Source organism: Talpa europaea (genome assembly GCF_964194135.1).
Source record: "Talpa europaea genome assembly, contig: HAP1_SCAFFOLD_147, whole genome shotgun sequence".
Classification (NCBI taxonomy): domain Eukaryota; kingdom Metazoa; phylum Chordata; class Mammalia; order Eulipotyphla; family Talpidae; genus Talpa; species Talpa europaea.
In genome coordinates, this window is record NW_028167972.1 from 19650 (window position 1) to 42646 (window position 22997).

A 22997-nucleotide genomic window follows, 5' to 3' on the forward strand; every position below is an offset into this window, starting at 1 on the left:
ATTCTCTGAATGTATTAGGAAAATAGACACAGTTTTGTATGAAAGAGAGCTTTTCTCCAATAGTTTTTCTGTCCCTTTTCTTTATTACCGAGGGACACATGTACAGACCCACCCCCCAAAAAAATCCTGGAATGAGTTTTAATAAGAAAGCATTTTCTGGGACTGACTCAATCACTGATGCCATCCATTTATTTCTGAGAACTGATGAGTTTGATGCTCAGAATCCAGCCATCTCTTTGTAGTGATGAGCTTTTGAAACCTAAGGAAGGGAAGAAACCAAAGGGAACAAATTTGCCTTCCTCAAAACAAGCAGAAAAACTTATAGACCCATTTCCTCATAATGAGTTAGTGTTTCTTACATGGTGAAAAACCCAGCACCACCTTCCCTCCCTACCCAAAAACATTCTGATTGTGCTTTTCAGATAGAGTTGCCAGATATGGCAAATAAATATACAAGATGTCTTTTAAAATCTGGGTTTCAGGTAAACAATTGTTTAATTATATTTCATGCATCATTTGGGGTACACTTTATTGTAACAAGTACTTGTCATTTATCTGAAATACAAGTTTAACTGAGCATACTATATTTTATTCTACAACCACATCCTCACATACCCCCTGGAGAAAGCTTGTTAGATACACATGAACATGTTAGTTGAGAGGGTCTTGAAGTACCTAGCCCAGTGCTACGAATAGAATTTTCTATGAAAGTGGACATGTCCTATGCCTTTGCTGTCCAGTACAGTAGCCACCAGCAACCTGGAATGTGGCTAGTGCAACAGAGGGCCTGATTTTTAAATTGAATTATTTTATTTAAGCTGAAAATGTCACAAGTGACTAATGGCTTCTGCACTGGGCAGAGCAGGTCCAGAGCCAGTCATGTATCTCCCTCTAAATTTAGCAACTGGAATTTCAGATCAAGTGGTGGCTAAAATGGTACATAATCCAGGAATAAACTACCAGGTCCCTGCTATTTAGTGATTGTTCCACTTCTGTGCTGATATATTTTGCTGTCAACCTTCTCTGAGTATTCCTTTTGAGTATTTACTGATGATCTACTAAATGGGGAGGATGTGGAGTTCTAGGGAATGGATATGAGTATGTGGAATTCTTCAACCAACTCACCCTGTGGATGAGAGAGTTAACTGGATCATCCCAGCATTAGAATGTGGATGAGAGAGCATTGAGAAGTGGATGAAAGAGCATCGCTGTGGTCACACAGAAGCTGTGTGACCCTTTTCTTTCCAAGATTCTAAGCCACAGGCCCAGCAGCATATTAAAGAGGATTCTCTTATGCATATCAGGCAGGAAAGAGAAGAGCCTGAGAGGAATGAGGGGTTCCTGGGTAAGTGGGGCTTCTCAGTAGTCACTGAGCCTGGAGAGGTTAGTACAGAAACCTGGGAGACTCCCTGGTGGCTTAAGGGGTTAAGCACAGTGCTGTGAAGCTATCCACAGCCTCTGCAGCATGAGTTCGAACCCCAGCCTGGGAGCATCCCACATGACGCAGCAGACCTTTCCTGTCTCTCCCGCTGCTCTCCTCAGCAGTGTATTTCAGTCAGTCTGCCTCTTATGTTCCTCACTCTGTCTCTCACCCCTTGCACCTCTGACCTGTACCCCAGTTCTTGTATGCATAAATAAATAAATCTTTAAAAAAAAAGAAAAGAAAAAAGAAACCTGGAAAAGTTGGAATTGAACAGCAAATGTGGATCCTTCCAAATTCCCTTGCGTTCCTGGTAACTGGGCAGGGCAAGTAGGTAATGGAGCAAAAGTGATTACCAGACAGATGTTTTAGACATGAGGGCTCTGTGGCCTACAACAGTCTTTCCCAGGTTCATTCAATAAAGCTGATGCCACCACTAGGAGCTGGGGAATCGGAGTGAGTGCTCGGACCAGGTCCCTACATCGTGGCACAGGGAGAGAGTAACAGGGAGAGGCAAACAATGGGGGACTGGATAAATAAAACCTCAGATCAGACTGTATTTTAAATAATCTATACAGGTTGATTAAGAGAAAGTCATTTGGAGCAAGAAGTGGGCAAAGGGAGGTTATTTTATTTTATTTTATTTTTTAAGATTTATTTATTTATTTATACAAGCAATGGGTACAGTCAGAATTGCGGGAGGGTGAAAGAATTCACCAAAGCCAGAGCGGGGAGCAGAACAGGCAGACTGACGGAATATACTGCTGAGGGGAGCAGCGGGCACGGCAGGAGAGGTCTGTCAGGCCATGTGGGACCCTCGATGGCCGGTGGCCAGGGATTGAACTGGTGCTGCAGAGGCTGCAGCAGCTTTGCAGCCCAGCGCTCAACCGCTGCACCACCAGAGGAGGCCCCGTTTCTTTATTTTACTATTTATTCTTTAAGTTACAAACTTAATACTTGCTCATCACTTTACAGAGAGGTATTTATAAAGGCTAACATGTCTTCTCTTATAACCTCATATGGTATAGCGATGTGGTAGATCCCAAGTGTCTACTAATAAATTTTATTATTTATTTATTTTTAAAAAGATTTATTTTTATTTATGCATACAAGAACTGGGGCACAGGCCAAAGATGTGGAGGGTTGGGAGGATCCACCAGAGATAGAGTGGGGAACAGAACAGGCAGGTTGACCGAAATACACTGCAGAGGGGTGCAGCAGGCGAGACAGGAGAGGTCTGCTGTACCATGTGTGTAGCTCCTTGGCCCAGGATAGAACTCGTGCTACTGTGGCTGTGGATAGCTTCATAGGTTGTGTCTTAACCCCTTGTGCCACCAGGGAGGCCCTAATAAATTTTAATAGTTATAGCCAGGATGAGCTATCAAAAGATTAAAGACAGTGGCAATTCTCCCTTATTCCCAGCAGTCCTGAATATTATTGTTTTTAGAGAATGTCTATTCATAGGTGAGAAAAAATGTATCTTTATGTTAAAAAGCATAAATTCTAGGAAGATGAAGAGTTTTCCAGCCTCATAGGTAGTGACTATTTGAATTGAATGGAAATTGAATCAAAAAAGGTCATTAGCCTTTTGCATATTATGTCTTACAATACCTTCATCTGAAAGTATTGCCTATTTTCACTCTTTTTATATTATACTGTATTGTTAATTTCTTTTTGGTTTATGTGGTCTGTGTCCCTTCCTACGTGACTTTTGTGTTTTCTGCTTTGCTTAAAAATGAAACCGCCCCCTCAACACACACACACTCAAACATAACCCTGAAATTAAACAAAATGTTTCCTAATATTTCATATATTTTTATATTCACATAATTGTATCTTTTTTTTTAAAGATTTATATATTTATTTATACAAGAACTGGGGTACAGGCCAGATGCGCAGGAAGGTGAGAGGATTCCCCAGAGACAGAGCGGGGAACAGAATAGGCAGACTGACAAAATACACTGCTGAGAAGAGCAGCAGGAGTGACAGGAGACGTCTGCTGTGCCATGTGGGACCCTTGCTGTTGGCTGGGATCGAACTGGCGCTGCAGAGGCTGTAGTCAGCTTCACAGAGCTGTGCTGAACCGCCTGCGCCACCAGGGGAGGCCCATATAATTGTATCTTTAATCCATCTGGGCAGGTCTATTTTAGAAATACTTGTCTGAAGATGACTGAGGTCTGAAGGAAAAGATTGAGCTTGCCAGAAAAAAAAAAAAGAGGACTAGCATTTCAGAGAAATTAGACTAACAATGCAAATGTTTTGAAGAGACAAACAGCTTGGGAGTTAGGAGAGACCAGTGTGGCTGGGACAGAAAGATGAAAGATGAAGAGTAAATCAGAGAGGTGGTCATGGGTGACCCTTTAGATTATAGTAAGGAGCATAAATTAAGCTATATATTGAAGGTATAGGTGACATGAATTACCCAGATTAATGAAAGGAACAAGTCTCACTTCTAGTATTTCCACTTGGTTAAACGGATTTAAGGTTAAGTCATATACTGATTAGGGGAAGACTTTGGGGAATCAGGGGCCTAGGAAGCACTATGTTCACTCCTGTGTTCTGGATGGATTCAGGTTTAGTGGCTTGATAAAGTTACAAGGGAAGGTGTTGAAAAGGAATCTCTACACACACATTTACATTTTGGCAGAGGGCAGGGCTCAAAGTGTCAAGTTGGAAATGTATTGCATATAGTCTTTGAAACTGCAACACTGATGAAATCATGAAGGGGACAAGCTTCGGTTTCTAAAATTCAGAGCACGAGATGGTCTGGCCATTTTGTGGGAGATACTAAATGCAAGAACAATCTGTTGTGGTGTACAATCAGTTCAGTCCTGTGCTTTCAGCTCTGGCTCTCACCAAATACAGGAAAAAAAATGGATGTCTCCCCAGCAACTGTCTGCTGCAGAGTGAGGGGTACGATCCAACTGATAGACAAAGAACCTAGAACTAAGAGAACTAAGAGTCTAATATCTAGCACACTTGCTTCTTTAAGAAAAAGCCTCCACTCTAAGTGCCGAGTTCCAAGTCCTAAGAGATCCTGATGCGCTCTCCCTGCCCAATCTGCAACTCACTGAACAACCCTAAATTAAGTCCAATCATCTGCTATTTTTCAAAATGACTACACTAATTTGTGCTTGATAATTTACTCATTGAAGTATATGTAGCAGATTCCAATTTCTCTTGAAGTTATAATGATTATACTTATTTAGTTTTGAAAAAATGTATTTGCTTATTTATCAAGGAGACAGTTTTCCAGGTGTAAATTTAGGTGATGGCTATGTTTTAGTAGATCTGATGATGCTCTTCTTAATTTGGTACAATACTTAGGCACTGGAATAAGAGAGGGAAGAATGCTGGAGTCCCATGAGAGTCCTTATCCTCAATTTCAGAATGCATGGGGAAATCCTCACATCAGGTCCTAGTATCTTCTAATAACATACATATATTATATTTAATAGAAATATTTATAATTATTATTAGGATTAACAGATGACAAACTCTTAGAAGAGAACCCTAATTTTAGCTTTAAAATGCATATTTTTTTATAATTAGATGTAAAATTTATTACATTTTGAAAAAAGTACAAATGTTACATAAAATATAAAGGAAGTGGATGATGTATGGAAAAAAACAGACTGTGACATAAATTATGTGGAAATTTAAAAAGAGATCTGTAATTGGTGATAAGTCAAATGATCTGCTTTGTTCGGAATGACCTTTATTTAAGCAAATAATGCTTCTGTCTCAGCCTCACATCTCAGTAAATCCCTGAGATCAACTTGTGTCCCTGGTGCCTTCAGTAATTGGAAGGCCTGGGTTTATCATTCTCATCAACTTGCCCCAATTTAAATGGTCTGCCCCAGGACCCTGGAGGCATAGTAGATGGAGACAAGTTGAAGGGCTGGAAACCAACTGAAGACTTTATTGCTCACTAGAGAATTTTCCCAAGAAGCAACCAGGGCTTTTGGATATAAACAGTGACATTTCAAAGTAGAAGGCAGAGACATACGTTGGAGTGGGGAAGTTAGGACAGAGCTGCAAGGAATATTCTCTTGGGGAACAACCTGTTTGCAGCACCTCTAGGTAAGAGTTGGTCAGTTGGAATCTTCTGTGTTTCTCTGAAGTTCCCCAAATAAATGGCCAATACAAACTGGATTTTCAGAAGGGATTTTTCTGTAGGAAAGAGAAAATGGTATTAGTAACCTATCAGTCTAGGGTGTAATTAATGTCTGTTCTGGTAATAAACTGACCGTCTACAACAAAATGTCTCTGGATAGCCCAGCCACTGACTTACTCATCTCATTATTTACTCAAAATCCAATTATTAAGTGTTTATTGTACACCATGGTCTATGATGATTATCCACAATTAAACAAGATGGGGTCCTTGACCTTAGATGAGAGTGAAACAAAATTAACACAATGGGTCATGCGATACTAATTAATCAAAGTTTTGTTATTGGAGAGAATAATCCAAGGGGAGAGAATTCAAACTCAAGTCTTCTCTAATACCTTTCTCACTCACCACAATAAATTGATTAGCTTATCAAGTCCTAGCTCTTTACCAAGCCATCTACCCAATCTTCACCTTATTTTACTTGTAGCACACAAAATCAAAAGTGTATTGGCTTTTTTTTTTTTTTTTTTTTTTTTGCTGGGTCAACAGTGCTCACACATCATCAAGATTTAACTCTCTCCCTTTAGGTAAATTGGAGTGAGATCACCTTCCTGCTTTCCCTTAAAATTCTTCACATAGTTTAGGATAAAGTAAGCCCATAGTGTACTGAGTTTTTACTGATTTCATTATTCTGACAATCTGCTAGGGAGCAGCCATTATGGAATTGTTCCCAGTGAGAAGTTCTGGCTTCTTAACCTCGGGATTTAAACAAGTTATTTATGATTTGTTTCTAAGTCCTCATTTTTGAAATTTGTATAGGGATATACCAATTTTACTTCTAAGATTGTTGGGTTAAATGAATTATGCTGGTAACATGTGGAAACTGCCTGATACATAGTGCTGTTATTGGCCATTGGTCTTGAGCACCCTGTGTTCAGAACCATGCTGCTAAATCCATTTCCATCATAAGGTGAGCAAAAGCATACAAGAGGAAATGGATGGTGGAAAAATGAAGTACCTAGTTCAAGGTCACACACCCAGTAAGTATGGGTGCCAGCTTCAAAGCCAAAGTGGAAAGTTAATGAAAAGGACCTCAAGGTTCCTATAAAGCAATTCCAACCTAGGAAGCCAAGTATTCCAACATAAGGGATGCTGAAGAGAATGAACCTGGTTCTCACAGAGGACCCTGTCCTGGGACAGTCTCTAGCCTTAGTCTTTCTCTCAGTCTAATTCCTTGTCATGCCCATCTGCTCATCATAATTGTTAAAAACTCCTCAGGAAAATTCTAATATGTGGTCATCCCGGTGCTCATTTTTTCCTCCATTTTGCCTTCACCAGATTCCCAGATACTGTAGTTGGTTCTTTTGCTGGTGGTTTTGTTAGGGGGAAAAGGATGTCCTAAAACTAATTCCACACAGGGTTTGTGGACTCTACCCCCACCCCAGGCCAAAGCCAAAGACACTGGGAACTCCAAATCCCATCACCACCAAAGGGAAGGTGGCTGGGACCTGAGGGTGGGGTTAAGCAGCCAGGTTGGTATAAAGCCAGACATATGGGCTTTGGAGGGGTCCCCCATTTTGACTCTCCGCCAGCTCGCAGCATCCGGCCAGCTCGGAGAGTGCTTTTTGGGTTTCCAGGTCGGCGGATCGGGTAGGACACATTAAAGACTTTATTTCCCTATTTTCTCCCTGAGTTGTACATTTTCCTTATTTCCTTTTCCCTTGTAAATAAACCTTTTATTAACCTTTTGTGTGTGCCTGTAGTGGAGTATTAGTAAGTCCCTTGTAAGCGCGCGGGTGAGGACCCACAGCCAGGCAACCCGTTCAATATCGGGGCTGCCCTACAACAGTTTGGGAAGGGACGATGTCTCTATACTTCTCAACTTGTGTCAGTATCTACAAAGTGGGAGGCATGTCCATGGAAGCCAGCTGCTGCTTAATCTTTTCCCATACACTAGAACCCAGATTCCTTTCCTATTCATTCCCCATCACTGCACAAACCCAGTTATCCAGAAGAAAAATTTAGTAACTCAATCCTGGAAAATAGGACCCCCAGGGATTTCTGTGTGCTGCTCAGTTATGGCAACCTGCGTTATTAGTCCCTTAGCAGCATTTGTTTAGCAATTCCTGCAGCCCTATCCTAAATCTTCAGCTGTGGGAATGTAGGTGCTGGAGTCTTACAAACGCAGTATTAACACTAATTCATTGAGTGTCAGGCACGAATCTAAGTTGAGGCATTAAGTGGTTAATTAGCTAAGAAACTAATGAAGATGCTATCGATGTGTACCCCAACTTAGGTATCAAAATTGTAGCAGTTTCAATTTACCCTATTTCACAACTGTAAACAGGGGAGTGTTCCAACTTGAGGTTAGAATCACTCTGTACTTTGAATTAAGTAGCCAATTTTGAAAGGTTCTTTTAATGTTCTAGTAAATCTCAGTTGCTACCCTTGAAAGCTATGGCCAGGCCAGCCTTAATTCCTTACAGGGCTCAGAGAGGCGGTTGCCCACTCTAAACTGAGTCATCTAAGAGGATCTGGTCAAGTTTACCAACCTGAACCGCTGCATTTGAGAACCTAGTTATCAGTAGTTTTAAAGACAATCTAAAGTTACTAAACCATTGAGTAGTGCATTTCCGGAATACATCACAAGTTGCAAGCAACATTATTTTTCATGTAGACAACTGTCTTCAGTAATATCCGAGACTGTTCTTAAAAACCTACTCTAATCTAGGAGAAGACTAACTCACCTCTGCGTACCTTTGCTTTTAATAGCGATATTAGCTCTTCTTTTGATTGGGTGGGGGGGCTCTGAAAAGAGCCGTTGGGTGGAAAGCGTTTGTGGAAACTCAAGCTGCCTGTCAAATCACTTGCCCTTGGCCTTGTGGTGGCTCTCGGTCTTCTTGGGCAACAGCACGGCCTGAATGTTGGGCAGGACGCCACCCTGCGCGATGGTCACGCGGCCCAGCAGTTTGTTGAGCTCCTCGTCGTTGCGGATGGCCAGCTGCAGGTGGCGCGGGATGATGCGCGTCTTCTTGTTGTCGCGCGCCGCGTTGCCCGCCAGCTCCAGGATCTCGGCCGTCAGGTACTCCAGCACCGCGGCCAGGTACACCGGCGCGCCGGCGCCCACGCGCTCCGCGTAGTTGCCCTTGCGGAGCAGGCGGTGCACGCGGCCCACGGGGAACTGCAGCCCGGCTCGCGAGGAGCGAGATTTCGCCTTGGCACGAGCCTTGCCGCCCTGTTTACCGCGTCCAGACATTGCAAAAAGACACAAGATGAGAGAAAAATACAAAAATAAAAACCACGTACTCAGTAAAGCAAGCTGAGCCTGTGAGCGGAATACACACTGCTGCTTTTATAGGCATTTCCTGGAGAGTAAATTCGGCTTTCTGATTGGCTAATAGTGAGACTCACTCAGGTAGCCAATAGAAAGTCTTCATTTCAATACCTCATTTGCATAGTACTGCCCATGTATGACAGCCTTGCTGTTTGTCTTCCAATTAACTAAGACGGGCTCTGAATCCCTCATTAGCATAAAAGCCCTATAAATAGCAGAAATCCACTTCCTACTCTCACTTTAATCTTGGTGTCTCGAGATTAAAAATGCCTGAGCCAGCGAAGTCCGCGCCCGCGCCCAAGAAGGGCTCCAAGAAGGCGGTGACCAAGGCGCAGAAGAAGGACGGCAAGAAGCGCAAGCGCAGCCGCAAGGAGAGCTACTCGGTGTACGTGTACAAGGTGCTGAAGCAGGTGCACCCCGACACGGGCATCTCGTCCAAGGCCATGGGCATCATGAACTCGTTCGTCAACGACATCTTCGAGCGCATCGCGGGCGAGGCGTCCCGCCTGGCGCACTACAACAAGCGCTCGACCATCACGTCGCGGGAGATCCAGACGGCCGTGCGCCTGCTGCTGCCCGGGGAGCTGGCCAAGCACGCCGTGTCCGAGGGCACCAAGGCCGTCACCAAGTACACCAGCTCCAAGTAAATTCGCCAAGTAAGCGTTTTTACAACCTAATCCCAAAGGCTCTTTTAAGAGCCACCCATTTGTCCACAAAGAGAGCTGTAATCAGGCACTTAGTTTGCTTGGTGGGTTGGGAGAAAACATAATTCTTTATTTTTCAATGTAGATAATGACAGATGGTAGTGGTTGATGTCACGCGCCAAACATTTTTTATTATAATTTTTTTTGTGATTGGGCTTCATCCAGCGTTTGCTTTAATTGGTCTGATATCTGAACACAGAAATCAGAAATTCTGTAGTCAGAGTTCTCTGCTTAAAGAGATGCCAATTCAAAATTTTTGGGTATCCAGAAATTTTAAAGGTAAGCTGAATTGAAGGTAAAGATGCCAAAAAAGATGAGGAATAAATCGTTGGTCTGTGGGAATCAGGCAGGGAGTGGGACATTCCACTTGTTTAATTGTAGTGCTAAAACCTCTAAATTTGGGGTTTAATAATTCCAAGTCATTGTCTCTGGGTTTTTAAGATAGATTTATAAGGATTATAAATCAGTTTACTGAATCAGGAAGAGACACCGATACCCACATAAAGTGAGCTTTCAATAGTTTTTAAAGATTAATGAGTTTACTCAAGGGATATGAAACTGGAAAATAGAATTTCCCTTCAAACTTAGAAGGGTATCAATATTTACCCCCCACCCCCAGGTGCTGTGGGAGGGGTGAGGGGTCTCTGATCCGAAATACATTCCTCAATTTTTACTAGATCAACACATTTAAGCCTGTATCTGTTTCTACCAACTTTAAATCTCACTTTTTTCATAGCTCGAACAACTGAGAATACTTTGTTTTAGAACACAGTTTTAAGCCAAATTTTTTACCTTAATATGAAATTAATAAAGTTACATGTACACTCGTTTTAAATCGCTTATGTAAAGACTGAAAAAAGTTTAAATCGCTTATGTAAAGACTGAAAAAAGTAAGAGCAGCTGCTAACGGAACTTTTTTCTTCACGATTTTGCATGGTTTAAATGTACTACCTTTTTGAACTGGGGGGGGGGGCGTTTAACTGAGTTTAATTACTGTTCTTAGTAAAGGTTACACGGTAAGCAGAACCCTACTATTTTTTAGCCATTAAATATGTGATATCTAATTTTATGACAAGGCTAAATTTCTAATCAAGATAATTTTTTGCACAGATTCACACTTGTTTCAAAAATAGCTATTTTTTTTTGTCATAATGTAAAAATGTTAGCATTAATAGTTCAGTTACACTGTCTAGGGTCTGTCTTAAAAATTCTAACATGAATTTACTAAATTTCTCCTAGTTGGTTTACTGGCTAGATGAATTTAACATTTTACTAAAAATTTTACAGTTGTAAATTATGTATTAAAGTAAATTCTAATAGTCATTTAAACAATGGAATAAATTTCTGCATGTCACAAATGATAAGGACTCAATGTGTCAATGTAAACACTGAATGTACTATGTATAGATAACTAAGACGAATACTAAATTGAGTAGATTAATGCCTAATCTTTGGATACCTGCACAAATTCTAAATTGGAGGGTACAACAAAAATACATATCACTAAAATCTATATGATCTGTGAAAGTCTGTTTTTCATGTAGTTTAGAATAACCATAAATTAATAGAGTAGAAAATGTACATGTACCCTGGAAGAATGAAGTCATATATGCTTGTTTTTGCCATTTTGAATCTGTAAAAGGCATAAGCAGTGTGCAAGTGTGGGCCCAGAGGGACAGGTAGGTTTGGGACTGCCTCCCAGTTTTCTTAAGCCTGTGGGGGAACACAGCTGATTACTTTTTAAAAGGACTGTATTGAAAACAAGCAGCTTTGGCTCTACCAAGTACCACAGCTACAGAGAAATCCAAATATGCATGCAAAATTATGGTTCTGCTTGGTGTAGTCATTCGAAAAATATTAGCTTGCTAATGTAGTAAATTCAATTTAATATGTGTTGTCTTATTTGTGCTGACAAGGTAAATATATTTTAGAACTTAAAGTTCTTGAATTCATCATTATATGAAACATTTTATTTGTCATTTATTTGCATATTTCTAAGTAAGCACAAAAAGTTTACCAGGATTTGTCTGACAACAAAGAAACAAAAAATTTTTCAAAGGTGTAAAAAGGCAGGATTCAAAGGGAACTTTGGAAATACTGTGCCTTTGTCAACCTTTATTTTTTTCCTTTTTTGTTTTAAGTATTTTGTCTATAAATCATTTTTTAACAAAAGTACTTCACCTCAAAGAGCTTGATCCCATCTCTATGTTGTGTTTTAAATGGCACTCTAGGACATCCCCGGTGGCGCAGCTGATGAGTGCTGGGTTGCAAAGCTGCTTGCAGCCTCTGCAGTGCCAGTGGCCAACAGGCGAGGATCCCACATGGTGCGCAGACCTCTCCTGTCTCCCGCTGCTCCCCTCAGCAGTGTACTTTGTCAGTCTGCCTGTTCTGCTCTCCACTCTGGCTCTGGTGAATTCTCTCACCCTCCCGTGCTTCTGACTGTACCCAGTGCTTGTATAAATAAATAAAATAAATCTTTACAAATAAATAAATAGCACTCTAAAATAAGATTGCAAGTATTTTTTTTGGCCATATATACCTATGCAGTATATAACAGTTTTCTTTTACATCTTTTTTTACCTATCCTGAATTCAAGCTCTAAGTTCAAAATAATAAAACTGTTAAGATGGCTTTTATAACGGAATATTATCTCTGAGGTTTCCATGATAGTCACTGGGGGTAACCAATAATTTTATTTCCATACTTAAAAGAAAGGAGGAATGGTAAAATAATAAGGCATGTTTGGTATTTCTCAGGTTTCACTTGTAAAGTCACTATTTTTCACCTGCTTTTACGTAACTTTTAAATGTCCCATTCTACATCCACCCTTCTAACTATTCATGTTAAATGTTCTAAAGGCTGTTCTCACACCAAACTTAGTTTATTCCAGTTTGTCTGCTTGAACGTTTAACCCTAATTACAATCCTGACATATTATTTGTAAATTAATGATCTCTCAGGATTAATTCAGGCATACTTTTTTTACTATTGTGTTCTTTGATGAATAACAACTCACTGTTTCATGAGATATGTGTCACTTTGCTGAAAGCTTGACAACATAAATAGTTAAAAAGAGAAATTCACAAATTGTAGACATCTGATTAACTATAAAGCAATTCATGAACCGGGCAGTATCCCATCTAGATAGTGTAAGAGGTTACACAAAATGTAGGTTAATATGTAGACAGAAAAGAGGGTAGGACAAGGTTACTAGCCAAAAAAAAGATTATTTCAATAAAGCTGATGGAGCTCAGATGATGGGATATGGCGGTTAAGGCTCTTGTGTCTGAGAAAGATTTCATCAGACATTCCCATTTATCAGCACAATTTCTTCTTTTTCATTGTAATATTAAAAGACTTATTTTTTGATTTTGAAAAGAGTATTATTCATTTTTTAAAACACATATTTTTATTGGGCCTCCCTGGTGGCACAGTGGGTTGAGCGCCTCACCGTGGAGCTGTCCGTAGCCTCTGCAGCATGGCCTACATGGCACATCAGCACACATTCTTTAATGGAATAATTACGCAAGTTATTGCTTTGGGGTCAGATTGGGCTGGTCTTCTAAGGATCAGTAATCCTCTCTGTTTCCACCGCAAGCTGTGATAATCTTTTCTGACTCCACCCCAGATTCCTTGAAACTTCCATAACTGATTTATTAGGTGTGGGGAAGAAGAGGGTGGAGAGTAGAAGACTCTCTTTTGGGCCTGTTTATTTTTAACTTAACAATATTCATAATAGATATGCCTGGAGGTTGTTCCTTACTTTCACTTGCATGAGAACAAGCGAGTTTTCTTGTGTGAGAACAAAGGAGTTCTCTAATGTATTCTTAGAGCTCAATCACATTGGGGTGGCAGTGGGGGAGGATAATTGCTCATGAGAGACAAAGAACAACTAGTTAAAATAAAAGGAAATGCTAAAGAAAATATCCCAACTGCAGTGTAAAGATGTAACCCTCAATGATTTCATCGATGTCGATTCTGTAATGACAATTGTCTAGTCTGATTTCTAAATTACAAAAGAATCAAACTCAACTAACCACCCTCTCAATGAAAATTGACTCTCAAAAATCTTATACTGTTTGCATAGACCACCCATCTCCAGACTGTAATTAGGTAACAAAAAAGAATTTCAACAACAAAAAAGTAGTTCAAATGTTAAAAACAATTTTCGTTAGTCCAAAGTTTTGACAAGTGATTGAATCTTGCCTATTTATAGATAAAACAGTGTAACCTAAAAAGGAAAGGTTCCATGTTCTCTGCCTCATCTATTAAAGGGTGAAGCAGAGCAGCAAGGGCAAGAGGAGATTCATGGAGTGGAGACATGTAGATAAGCCTTGCTTGCTTCTTGGCCTTGGACTTGCACCAAGCACTTGGGGAACAAGGAAGGAGACACTTGAAAGAGAGATGGGTGAGAGACCCCTGGGGAGGCTGGCAATGGCAGCCTTTATCTTGACTTGCATTTTGATATTTTGCTCTTTTCCTTCCATATACGTAATCCTTTCTGCCCCTTTTCAATGGTTCTTCTCCAGAAGGTGCCTTAGACTTGTGGCAGGCTTTCAGAAGTGTCAGCTTTATAAGGATGCTGCAAAAGTCCATTCAGAGTGCTTGTAACTACAAACATTGCTTTTAAGCCTCAGGACAGATAAATCTTTGATTCCCAGTATAAATACATTCAGAATCTTAACACTGGATATATACTTCCATTGAAAACCCAATTCTAAGACAGTAAAAAAAAAATCTTCAGAATTCTGGATTAAGAAGTTTTTCCCTTAGGTCAAGAGTAGATCTAGAAGTGGCAATTCTTTCCTTTTTTTCCTGTGTATTGTTTTGTCCTCCTCTTCATTATCAATCTTTCTAATGATTAGATTTTAAATTTGGTTTTCCCAAGTATTAAAAAAAAGAGCAGAGCCTGGCATGCTAATTTTTACCCATTCTTTTCAAGGATCATAATACTTTAACTAAAATGTCCTAAACAAGAATGTTAATTTATTTCTATGGGTCAAATTTGAGTTCAAGTATTACTATATTTGTGATAGCTTTCATAATTTGTTGCACTCCTCTGTCTAATAGGCTGATGACTAATCATCCTGGGAGGAGACTAGGACTAAAAGCCACACAGGTACACTAACACATGTATGACCACTCTCCTCTTGACCCAAGTGGAGAAAGTGAGACATTGATGCCAGAGATGGTGAAAATATGACCTCCCTGGGATGGAAGTGCCCTGGAGGGTTAGTGGGATATGTTACACGGAGACAGCCCAACATTCACACTCCAATCTTGAATTTCTAGAACAGCATTGATAATTTTCTCAGCAATCCCTCCTTGGTCTGTGCAGAACAGGTTGTCCATACAACACCCTTTTCTTATTCCTGCACAGTCTTTAGGCTTTTTGCTCCCTTTTTCTGTTGCATAAATCATTTTTTCTATGTTGTTGGTTGAAAGCTATTACTTGACATAACTTGTGCACAAGCAAACAGTATGTTAACAATTAACAGTTTTTGAGTTATTGTTTGGCAAAGCTACCCATACTGAGCCTGAAAGGTACTAGTAATTATCTGCTCATGAATATGGATTAAATGAAATAACAAGTATAAAATATTCATCCCCAAAATGGTAGCTGTCAATACTAGGACTGCACAACCTTGCTCTGTGATAAAAACAAGTGTAGCCTTTGGAGACAGAACCTCCAAAGTTGACCCCCCAGTTCACCATTTATGAGTTGTGAGACTTTGAAGTTAGTCATTTCATCTCTCTGTCCCTCAGTGTTCTCATCTGTAGCTCGAGGATGATAGTGATAGCCCTACCTTTTAGATGTTTGTGAAAATAGATCTTTAATGCATAGGAAACACTGAAGAGCGGCAGGCAGAGTGCCCGTGGCCCTGAGGGATTGTGTTCTGACTCTGGTTCCTGCGCTGCTAAGGAGCTATCTCCAGTGACTGTCCCCTTGGAAAAAAACAAAGTCACCACCCTTTCGGAGCTTCCAGCTCAGCTGGGAAAGGCAAACAACAAATAATTATATTGGATGACAAGCAGGAAAAGGGGGATTAGGAGTGGCAGTAGATGAAATTACATGTTAACATTCATTAAAACGCGTAACGGAACAATAGTAGCAAACACGGGTGTGTGCCAATCACTGTTCTAAGTAAGCCCCTTACATTAAATGAATGAATTCTCAAATAATAAAATCTTAGCAGGAAAGCACATGAAAAGCCCAGAGGAAGAACGAGTAGTAGAGAAATCAAAGCTCTGGGATCTACCCATAGAGTTCCTGGTACCAGTCCGTCCTCTAACACCAACATCGCTGCCCTCATTCAGTGTGAGTTTGCAGGCAGAGGGGTGAACGTGAGCATGCCCGAGGAGAGTTTCGGTTCCCTTGCTCACAGTCCTTAAATTTTTCAACAGTGTTTAAGATAACATGTGGAACTTGAAAGTATTAAGTCTTCACTATGAGTCTGTTTAAAGAACTAGTGGAATATCAGAGGTCACACCTAAAGTCAGCAGCAATGATCAATGACAGTGGGGGAGGCTGTGCCCCTCACCAGCTAAAGAGAGAGAAATGCCTCTCCCTACCCATGTCCTGCCTGTCCCCTGCTCTGTTCCCAGGTGGATCTCCCTTAAAATCTGCCTAGATTTGACTATGACTGTGCTTTTCACAGATAGACACAAAACATGCAACAAAAGCTCCTGTCTGTAAAATGAAGTGAAGGCAGGTGTTGGAAGTGTCAAATATGGGTCATAATTAAGATTTCTCAAATTAGCCAAATGTGTGAACGCTTATCACACTCCAGCCACACTACTGTCAGCTCATAGGTTTTAAAGGGGATTCCTTTAAATTCCCTGCATAAATTTACCAGCACTGGCTTTGAACTCCTGGGGAGCATAAAAGATTCCCCTTTGCTTACTTGTCAAAGGGAGGAGGAAAGCATTTTATAACACCTCAAGAAAGAGACTAAGTATTTACTTGGGTCCCTTTCCATTAGATAGGTTTCTTCTGACTTATTTAAAAAGAGTGGGGGGAGATGATGTCATCTGCCAACAGCCAGGAGGGATGAGCATCCAAGAGAAGGGAGGCTTCTGGGCTCCACGTGGGAATAAGGAACTTGACTTCTTCAAGCTGTCATAGTGCAAGGCCCTTCCTTATCTCACCAGGAGGTCCCCAAGGCTCAGCCCCAAGCACCCATCTTACACAAGCCCTACTGTCTGTTTTTTGTCATTGTGTCTCCTTTGGGAAAAGCCCTGAGCTGACAGATGTCCTACTCACATTTTAGAACTTCGCTCAAATGTAATGTACAGGACACTGACTGGCTCATACTCATCCTTTATTAAAGACTGTACAATAGAGACTCAAATGCTGGTGGGTGTGGGTTTACTACAGAGGATTATCGTTCAATAGTTGTATCTCCTGGGAAGCTCAATTTCCCTTAGCCTTAATTTCCTCACCTAAAGCAGGGAGAATGATAGTAGGTATCACATAAGATTGTTGCAAGATTAAATGCATTGATGTCTTTAAAGTGCTTAGGAAAATGTCTGGCACAGAGCAAACACCCAAGGAACATTAGCCACCACCATTATTGTTCTCTGAGTCAAGAGAGATTCAGAGAACTATTAAGTTCACTACTAAGTCACTGATTAATTATAGAAATGAAATTCATCAATCAATCACTCTCTTTCTACAGGATATGGAAATGGGCTTACACGTGCCTTTCCCTACCACTGGTCACTGCTGGACACATCTCATGAATAAACCAATGAAAATGAATGATACTAAAAGAAGTTACATGGAGATATTTTTAGCAGTCATGGAAAGAATAATGAGTATCTGGCAAAAATACTTCTTTCTGAATATAAAAATATTAAATATTCATTGCAGAAAATTGTAAAAAGAAAAATTATAAAGAAAATTAAAGTAACTCTTAGTATCACCTGTGTGTATGTATATGAGATGTATGTATATGTGAAAATAGTGACACAACTATAATAAATATATATAGAGTATAAAGCAAATTGTATTGTGCTATATATGTAATTTTCTAGGGTTTATGATTAGAAATAATTTTGATGGTATCATGTAGTCATGTGTTATTGGCTATTTATATTGAGTTTCATTTTTATATATTATTGGTGCTACAGATCATAAACCTTTGTACATGAATCAGTTTAAATATTTGGTTATTTCCCTAGAATATACTCTAGAAGTAGAAACACTAAATCATAAGGTAAAAATTGTAGGACTCTTAGTATATATACATTGCCAAAAGGCCATCCAGAAGAATCATACCAACATTATATGAAAATTCCTGTTTCCTAGCACTCATATTTACACTGAAAAAAATTGAAAAACATTGTTTACCTCATAGGCCAAAAGCAATCATGAAAATTTCATTTTTTCCCCATATTTTTGTGAGCCATGAGAGATAATGGGCACAATTATAATCATTTCACAAGAAGGCACTATACAAAGAATAAGTACGATCTCAGTAAGACCTAAAAGCTAGTATTTTTCAGGTACCTGCTCGGCCCAAGACTGTGTTGGAATAAACTGTTTGGCTGTGTGAAACTGAAACGACTTTACCTACATTGTCTCTGAGAAACTTCCTGACTACTCCCTGAGAAAGGTGTCTGCTCCTGATTGAAATATGTCCTTTCCAAATTCATGTTGACCTCTTAGCCTCCATCTGTCTATATTTGAGGATAGGGCTTATAGGAAGTAATTAAGTTTGAAGAGATCATAAGGGGAGAGGGCAGTACTAATCTAATAGGATCAGTGACTTTATTTGAAGAAGGAGAGAGAGCCCACTCCTGGACCACATTCCCCAGAGAGAGACCATGTGAGGATCCAGCAAGAAGCTCAGGAAAAGAGCCCTCTCTGGAACCCAGCCTGCTTGATGTGGGTTTTTTTACCTCCAGAGCTGTGAAGAAATCAATTTCTGTAGTTGAAATTACCCAGACCATAGTATTTTATTTTGGTAGCTTGAACAGGCTAATGTGTCATGGTAACTTACCAACAAGGAAGTTGAATAAGTAGGAGAAATAAGTCAAATTTGTCCAAAGTCATAAAAATCAGAACAAGTAAGGTGGGAAACTAACTAGTTCTCCTTACTTCAAGGCTGGGGCTCCTCTGTACCACATACAGAGTCAAGAAGCTCATGACTCAAGAGTCAGCATTAGACCAGATAATGCCCAATCACAAATGCATATGCTCTGAACACTGCTCCATTAGGAATGGGTGCATCATGAAAAGCTAAAATGCAAGTTATGTACAAAATAGCTTTCAATTGACAGAGTGTGAGGATCTCCTAAGAGCCCTGGAGAGGTTGGCACATGTCGGGTAGCAGGTGCTCACTGTGCTGAAGGAGGATGACTTGGTCATAGACTAATGCCTGAACTGGGTAAATAAACTGGATGCCTATATGCTATAAATTTTGTAAAAATATTTATTTATACAAGAACTGAGGTACAGGCTAGAGGCACAGGAGGGTGACAGAATTCATCAGAGACCGAGCAGGGAGCAGAACTGGCAGATGACAGAAAACACTATTGAGGGACGCAGCAGGCGAGACAGGAGAGGTCTGCTGCGCCATGTGGGTATCTCCCCAGTGGGCTGTGAATAGAAACCGTGCTGCAGAGGCTGCGGACAGTTTCACAACGTTGTGCTCAACCCGTTACGCCACCAGGGAGGCCCCTATATGCTATAACTTTTTTATTTAAAAAAAGATCTGACCTCTCCTGTCTCTCCCACTGCTCCCTCAGCAGTGTATTTCGTCAGTCTGCCGGTTCTGTCTCCTGCTCTGGCTCTGGTGAATCCTCTCACTCTTCCATGCTTCTGACAGTACCCAGTGCTTGTAAAAATAAACAAATCTTTAAAAAAAAAAAATAAATCTTTAAAAAAAATAATAAAGACCTGAGATAAAGCTGGAAGTCAGATTCATCATGTGAGTATCCTGCCGTTCAGTGGGTATGCATGCATAAGCCCCTCTCACACACCAGACTCTGTTCCCAGAGGGTTCAGCAGTGTACATGGGAGACAAAACTCCCAACCACATGAAATCTGCATGCTTACAGAGAGGAACCACCCACCAAATCAATATTTGTATATCATTTATGGAGGCACTGGGTCATTTATGCAGTGGGTTATCAGGAAAGGGATTTGTTTTTTCCAGTTAGCAGGCAGGTTGGGCTGGTTTGGCCAGGGCTGTGGGGGGGCTGCCCAAATATGCAGATTCCTTGCATCAAGTAGCTTTCCGGGCAGATCAACGTGGTACCCGGGGGAGGAAGCAGGGATTTGGTATGGGACAGGGGTATGCGAGGAGTGGAGACAAAGCCAGGATCATAGCCAGTCTCATTTATTCAGGAATGTGTACAATGTTATATAGGGTTCAGAGGAGGAGGTCTCTCGTTATCGCTAACAAGGAGAGACCACCAATGCAAACAAGCCACAGTAGCAAGCAGGGGGAAGGGTTCAGTCGTCACAATAGGAAACTTGAAACCTTCCCTGGAGCTAACATTCAGTACCTGCTTCAGGCAAGAACCCGGATGTTCAGGTCTGGGCCCCAGGTCTGGGCCCAACACTGCAGCACCTCTAGCACCAGGATGCACATTCTCAGCAGGAAGGAGGGGTTAGGGCAAGGGATACAGTCGTGTGAGTCTTCCCTCTTATTATTAGGAAGTTTAAGAAAAAAAGACTTTTTACTTTTTCTGACAACAGAAAATTTACCCCAAGTTTTAATGCCATGGCTCCCTTCTTTTAAAGATTGGCTCCATAGCATCCATGTAGCTCGAGAAAATATTTTCAGTCATCCTAACAATGAGCTGTTCATAGAATTTGGACATAAGTCTATCTAGTCAGCATGACACATGCTAGTCACAAATTTAGAAACAGCATAATCTGGGTATGTTTTTACTTGCATATAAATAGCGAATAAGAGGTAGGAATGTCAGGAAGAACAGAAATGAGATGGCGTGAAGCTCCTCCAGGGGTTTTCCAGCTACATAAATAGCCTTTTTTTCAGGTCAGACACTTCCAGTGCTTTTCTAATTAAGCTGTGGCCCTGAAAATAGTGTCTCTGTCCTCTGAGTTTTCCAGAATTCTTGAAGATGTGCAGCTTACAGTCGAGCAGTTGAAACTGAATGAACAAGTCATTCAGGTCCCTCTGACCCAACAGAGAAGACACCTCCCCTGCCAGCCTCTCTGAATAATTTCTCCATTATGAAATCCTGGGAGTGTAACAGGGTGGTCCCCAGGAGGATTATTGTTTTGGACACTGATTTAAGCACCTAATAATTGCTTAGATTTTATCATCCAAATTAAGAAAAATGGTAATTGCTTTCGACCAAGTAATACTTGTTTTTAATTAAAAAGATGGGTTTTGTACATGCCTCAGTGCAAAAACAGTATCATACCCGCATCTGATATTCAATAAATCCTTAATGACTTTTAGAGACAATTTTTACAAAACATGGAATTATTCACATGCTTCTCCTACAAAACAAACAAAACAATTATGCTATAGTTGAACAAGCAACCAATCAAAAATGAATTTTCAAAAGTGAAGAAATCAGTTGAAAAAAAGAGGTAAGATTAATTGTGAAATAGCATCTGCAAAATGGTTGGAAACCAAATATTATAACTTTAAAAAGTTATTAAAAAAGAAACATATTAAAAGGGGATAATTGTTTTAAAAGGCAGTTCTAAATCTTAGATCAGGAAATTCCAAAAAGTGTGTAGGACAGGAGTGCTGGCAAGTGAAAAGATATCAAAAGATAGGGCCCTTGGTAAAATCCATCTGTAATCCAAGAGAAAATTTTTTTTCCAAACTGAGGGTCGTCGTGTGTTAGTGGCTTGTGGAATCAATCTTATGATTTGCAGCCAGCATTACCCAAACAAACAAACAAAAAAAATTGAAATAGATTAGAATAAAATGCATCAGAATGCAGCTATTTAACATAGCATTATTTTCTGAATTTTTTTTCTAGGTGTGTGTGTGTATGTGAGTTGTGTGCATGAAACAGAGAAAAATTTTTAAACTCAGCAATCAGAAGTTTAAAATTCTCATTATTTTACTTCTGCTTCAGAAATATTTCAAATGTAGATTCCTTCCCCACACTTCACACTTCCCCACTCCCTTCCCCACTTCCACACAAAGGGAAGCCCTTTTCTTCCTTCTGAGACTATTGTAACGGATTACCAACCACTGACATTAGATACTTCTCTACAATGACGTGGAATCCAGAGCTAAGACAGACACAGCAATACAACAAATCAACAATAATGCACAAATTCTCTCCTTAAAAAATCTCAAGTGGCTTCCCAATCTGCAAAATAACTTCCAAATCCCATATGCAGGAATTTGAGATCATCACAAGGTATTTCTTGTGAGGAGACCCTGAGCTCTGGCCACACTCCATGCTCCCCTGAGCAACTACCCACTGATGAGCAAATTTGGATCCAGATCTCTCACAAAGGTAAGGCCTGAGACAAATGCACAGAAGTATCCTGGGCAATGTCCCAACAACCCTTTTCCCAGTTACTGAAGACACATTGGCCAGTTTTTGTTAGAGACCTGGGTCTGCGGCTCCCACTTCAGGTGAAGGTTTCTACCTCACATTTTATATAATTAATTGAAGGCAGGGAACTTATCTATTCCTTTGTGTATTTGGGGTGGAGGTCTAAAAAGAGGTGTGATGGGCGGGGGTTGAATTAATGAAACCATTAGCAAAACAGTTGAGGTCGCCAGCCACGAGAGTGATTTTGGTCAAGCAGTTACCACGAGTGAGGTCCATGTTCCTCTCCATCCTCCAGGGTCTTCTGTCAAAGAGCAGAGACTAAAGAGTGGTTTTAGTCACAAGCAAAACTCATGCATTGTATATTATGATACTAGATTGTGTTTGGGTAAACACAATCAGTTGTTCCCGGAAGTTTTCACACCATGTTAGAAGCATTATCTAGGTCCATACCGAGACATCTGAACTCTGTGTTACTTCACTCACATACACAAATAATTTTCAATAAAAATCAGGGTCTGAATAAGTTATTTTCTCCACATACTGGAAGCCAAACATTTGGAAAGCCATTCTGAAGTGATAAGATAAGTCTCCTACTCAAACTACTTTTAAATTTATGGGGAAAAGAGGAAGTTTTCCTCGTATCCTTGAATTTGGCGGAAAACCAAGGACATTATTGAATACTTTTGCCACGGAGGGTCATTTTTCGTTAAAAAGTGAAAATGCAATTGAAGTCTGGGTCTTCATGGATCGTTCGGTATGGAACCTGGGCGATTTTGTGCAGTGGATTTTTTTAGGATTCAACTTTTTGGTGTAAAACAAACACAAATGCTCCGCCCCAGGGGGCGGGGGCGGTGCCTGCGCAGCGCACCAATCACAGCGCGCGCTGCTCTATATAAGGCCCTGAGGCCCGCGGCTTT

General features: G+C 40.5%; 2 protein-coding genes across 2 annotated transcripts; one reads left to right on the forward strand and one right to left on the reverse strand.

Moving 5' to 3' along the window:
• Window positions 1-8317: 8317 nt before the first annotated feature.
• LOC311188055 (histone H2A type 1-C) lies at window positions 8318-8944 on the reverse strand. The gene has a single exon (XM_084259825.1). The coding sequence runs from the start codon at window positions 8790-8792 to the stop codon at window positions 8400-8402; it is 393 nt and encodes a 130-aa protein (XP_084115951.1). The 5' UTR covers window positions 8793-8944; the 3' UTR covers window positions 8318-8399.
• A 192-nt stretch (window positions 8945-9136) lies between these two features.
• LOC311188059 (histone H2B type 1-C/E/F/G/I) lies at window positions 9137-9517 on the forward strand (the record flags this gene model as incomplete). Its single annotated transcript, XM_084259829.1, has 1 exon — window positions 9137-9517. The coding sequence occupies one exon, from the start codon at window positions 9137-9139 to the stop codon at window positions 9515-9517; it is 381 nt and encodes a 126-aa protein (XP_084115955.1).
• Between the last annotated feature and the right edge of the window lie 13480 nt (window positions 9518-22997).

Excerpts from the sequence above, each read along its gene's own strand:
- LOC311188055 (XM_084259825.1), bottom strand. The coding sequence starts at position 8,792 with ATGTCTGGACGCGGTAAACAGGGCGGCAAGGCTCGTGCCAAGGCGAAA.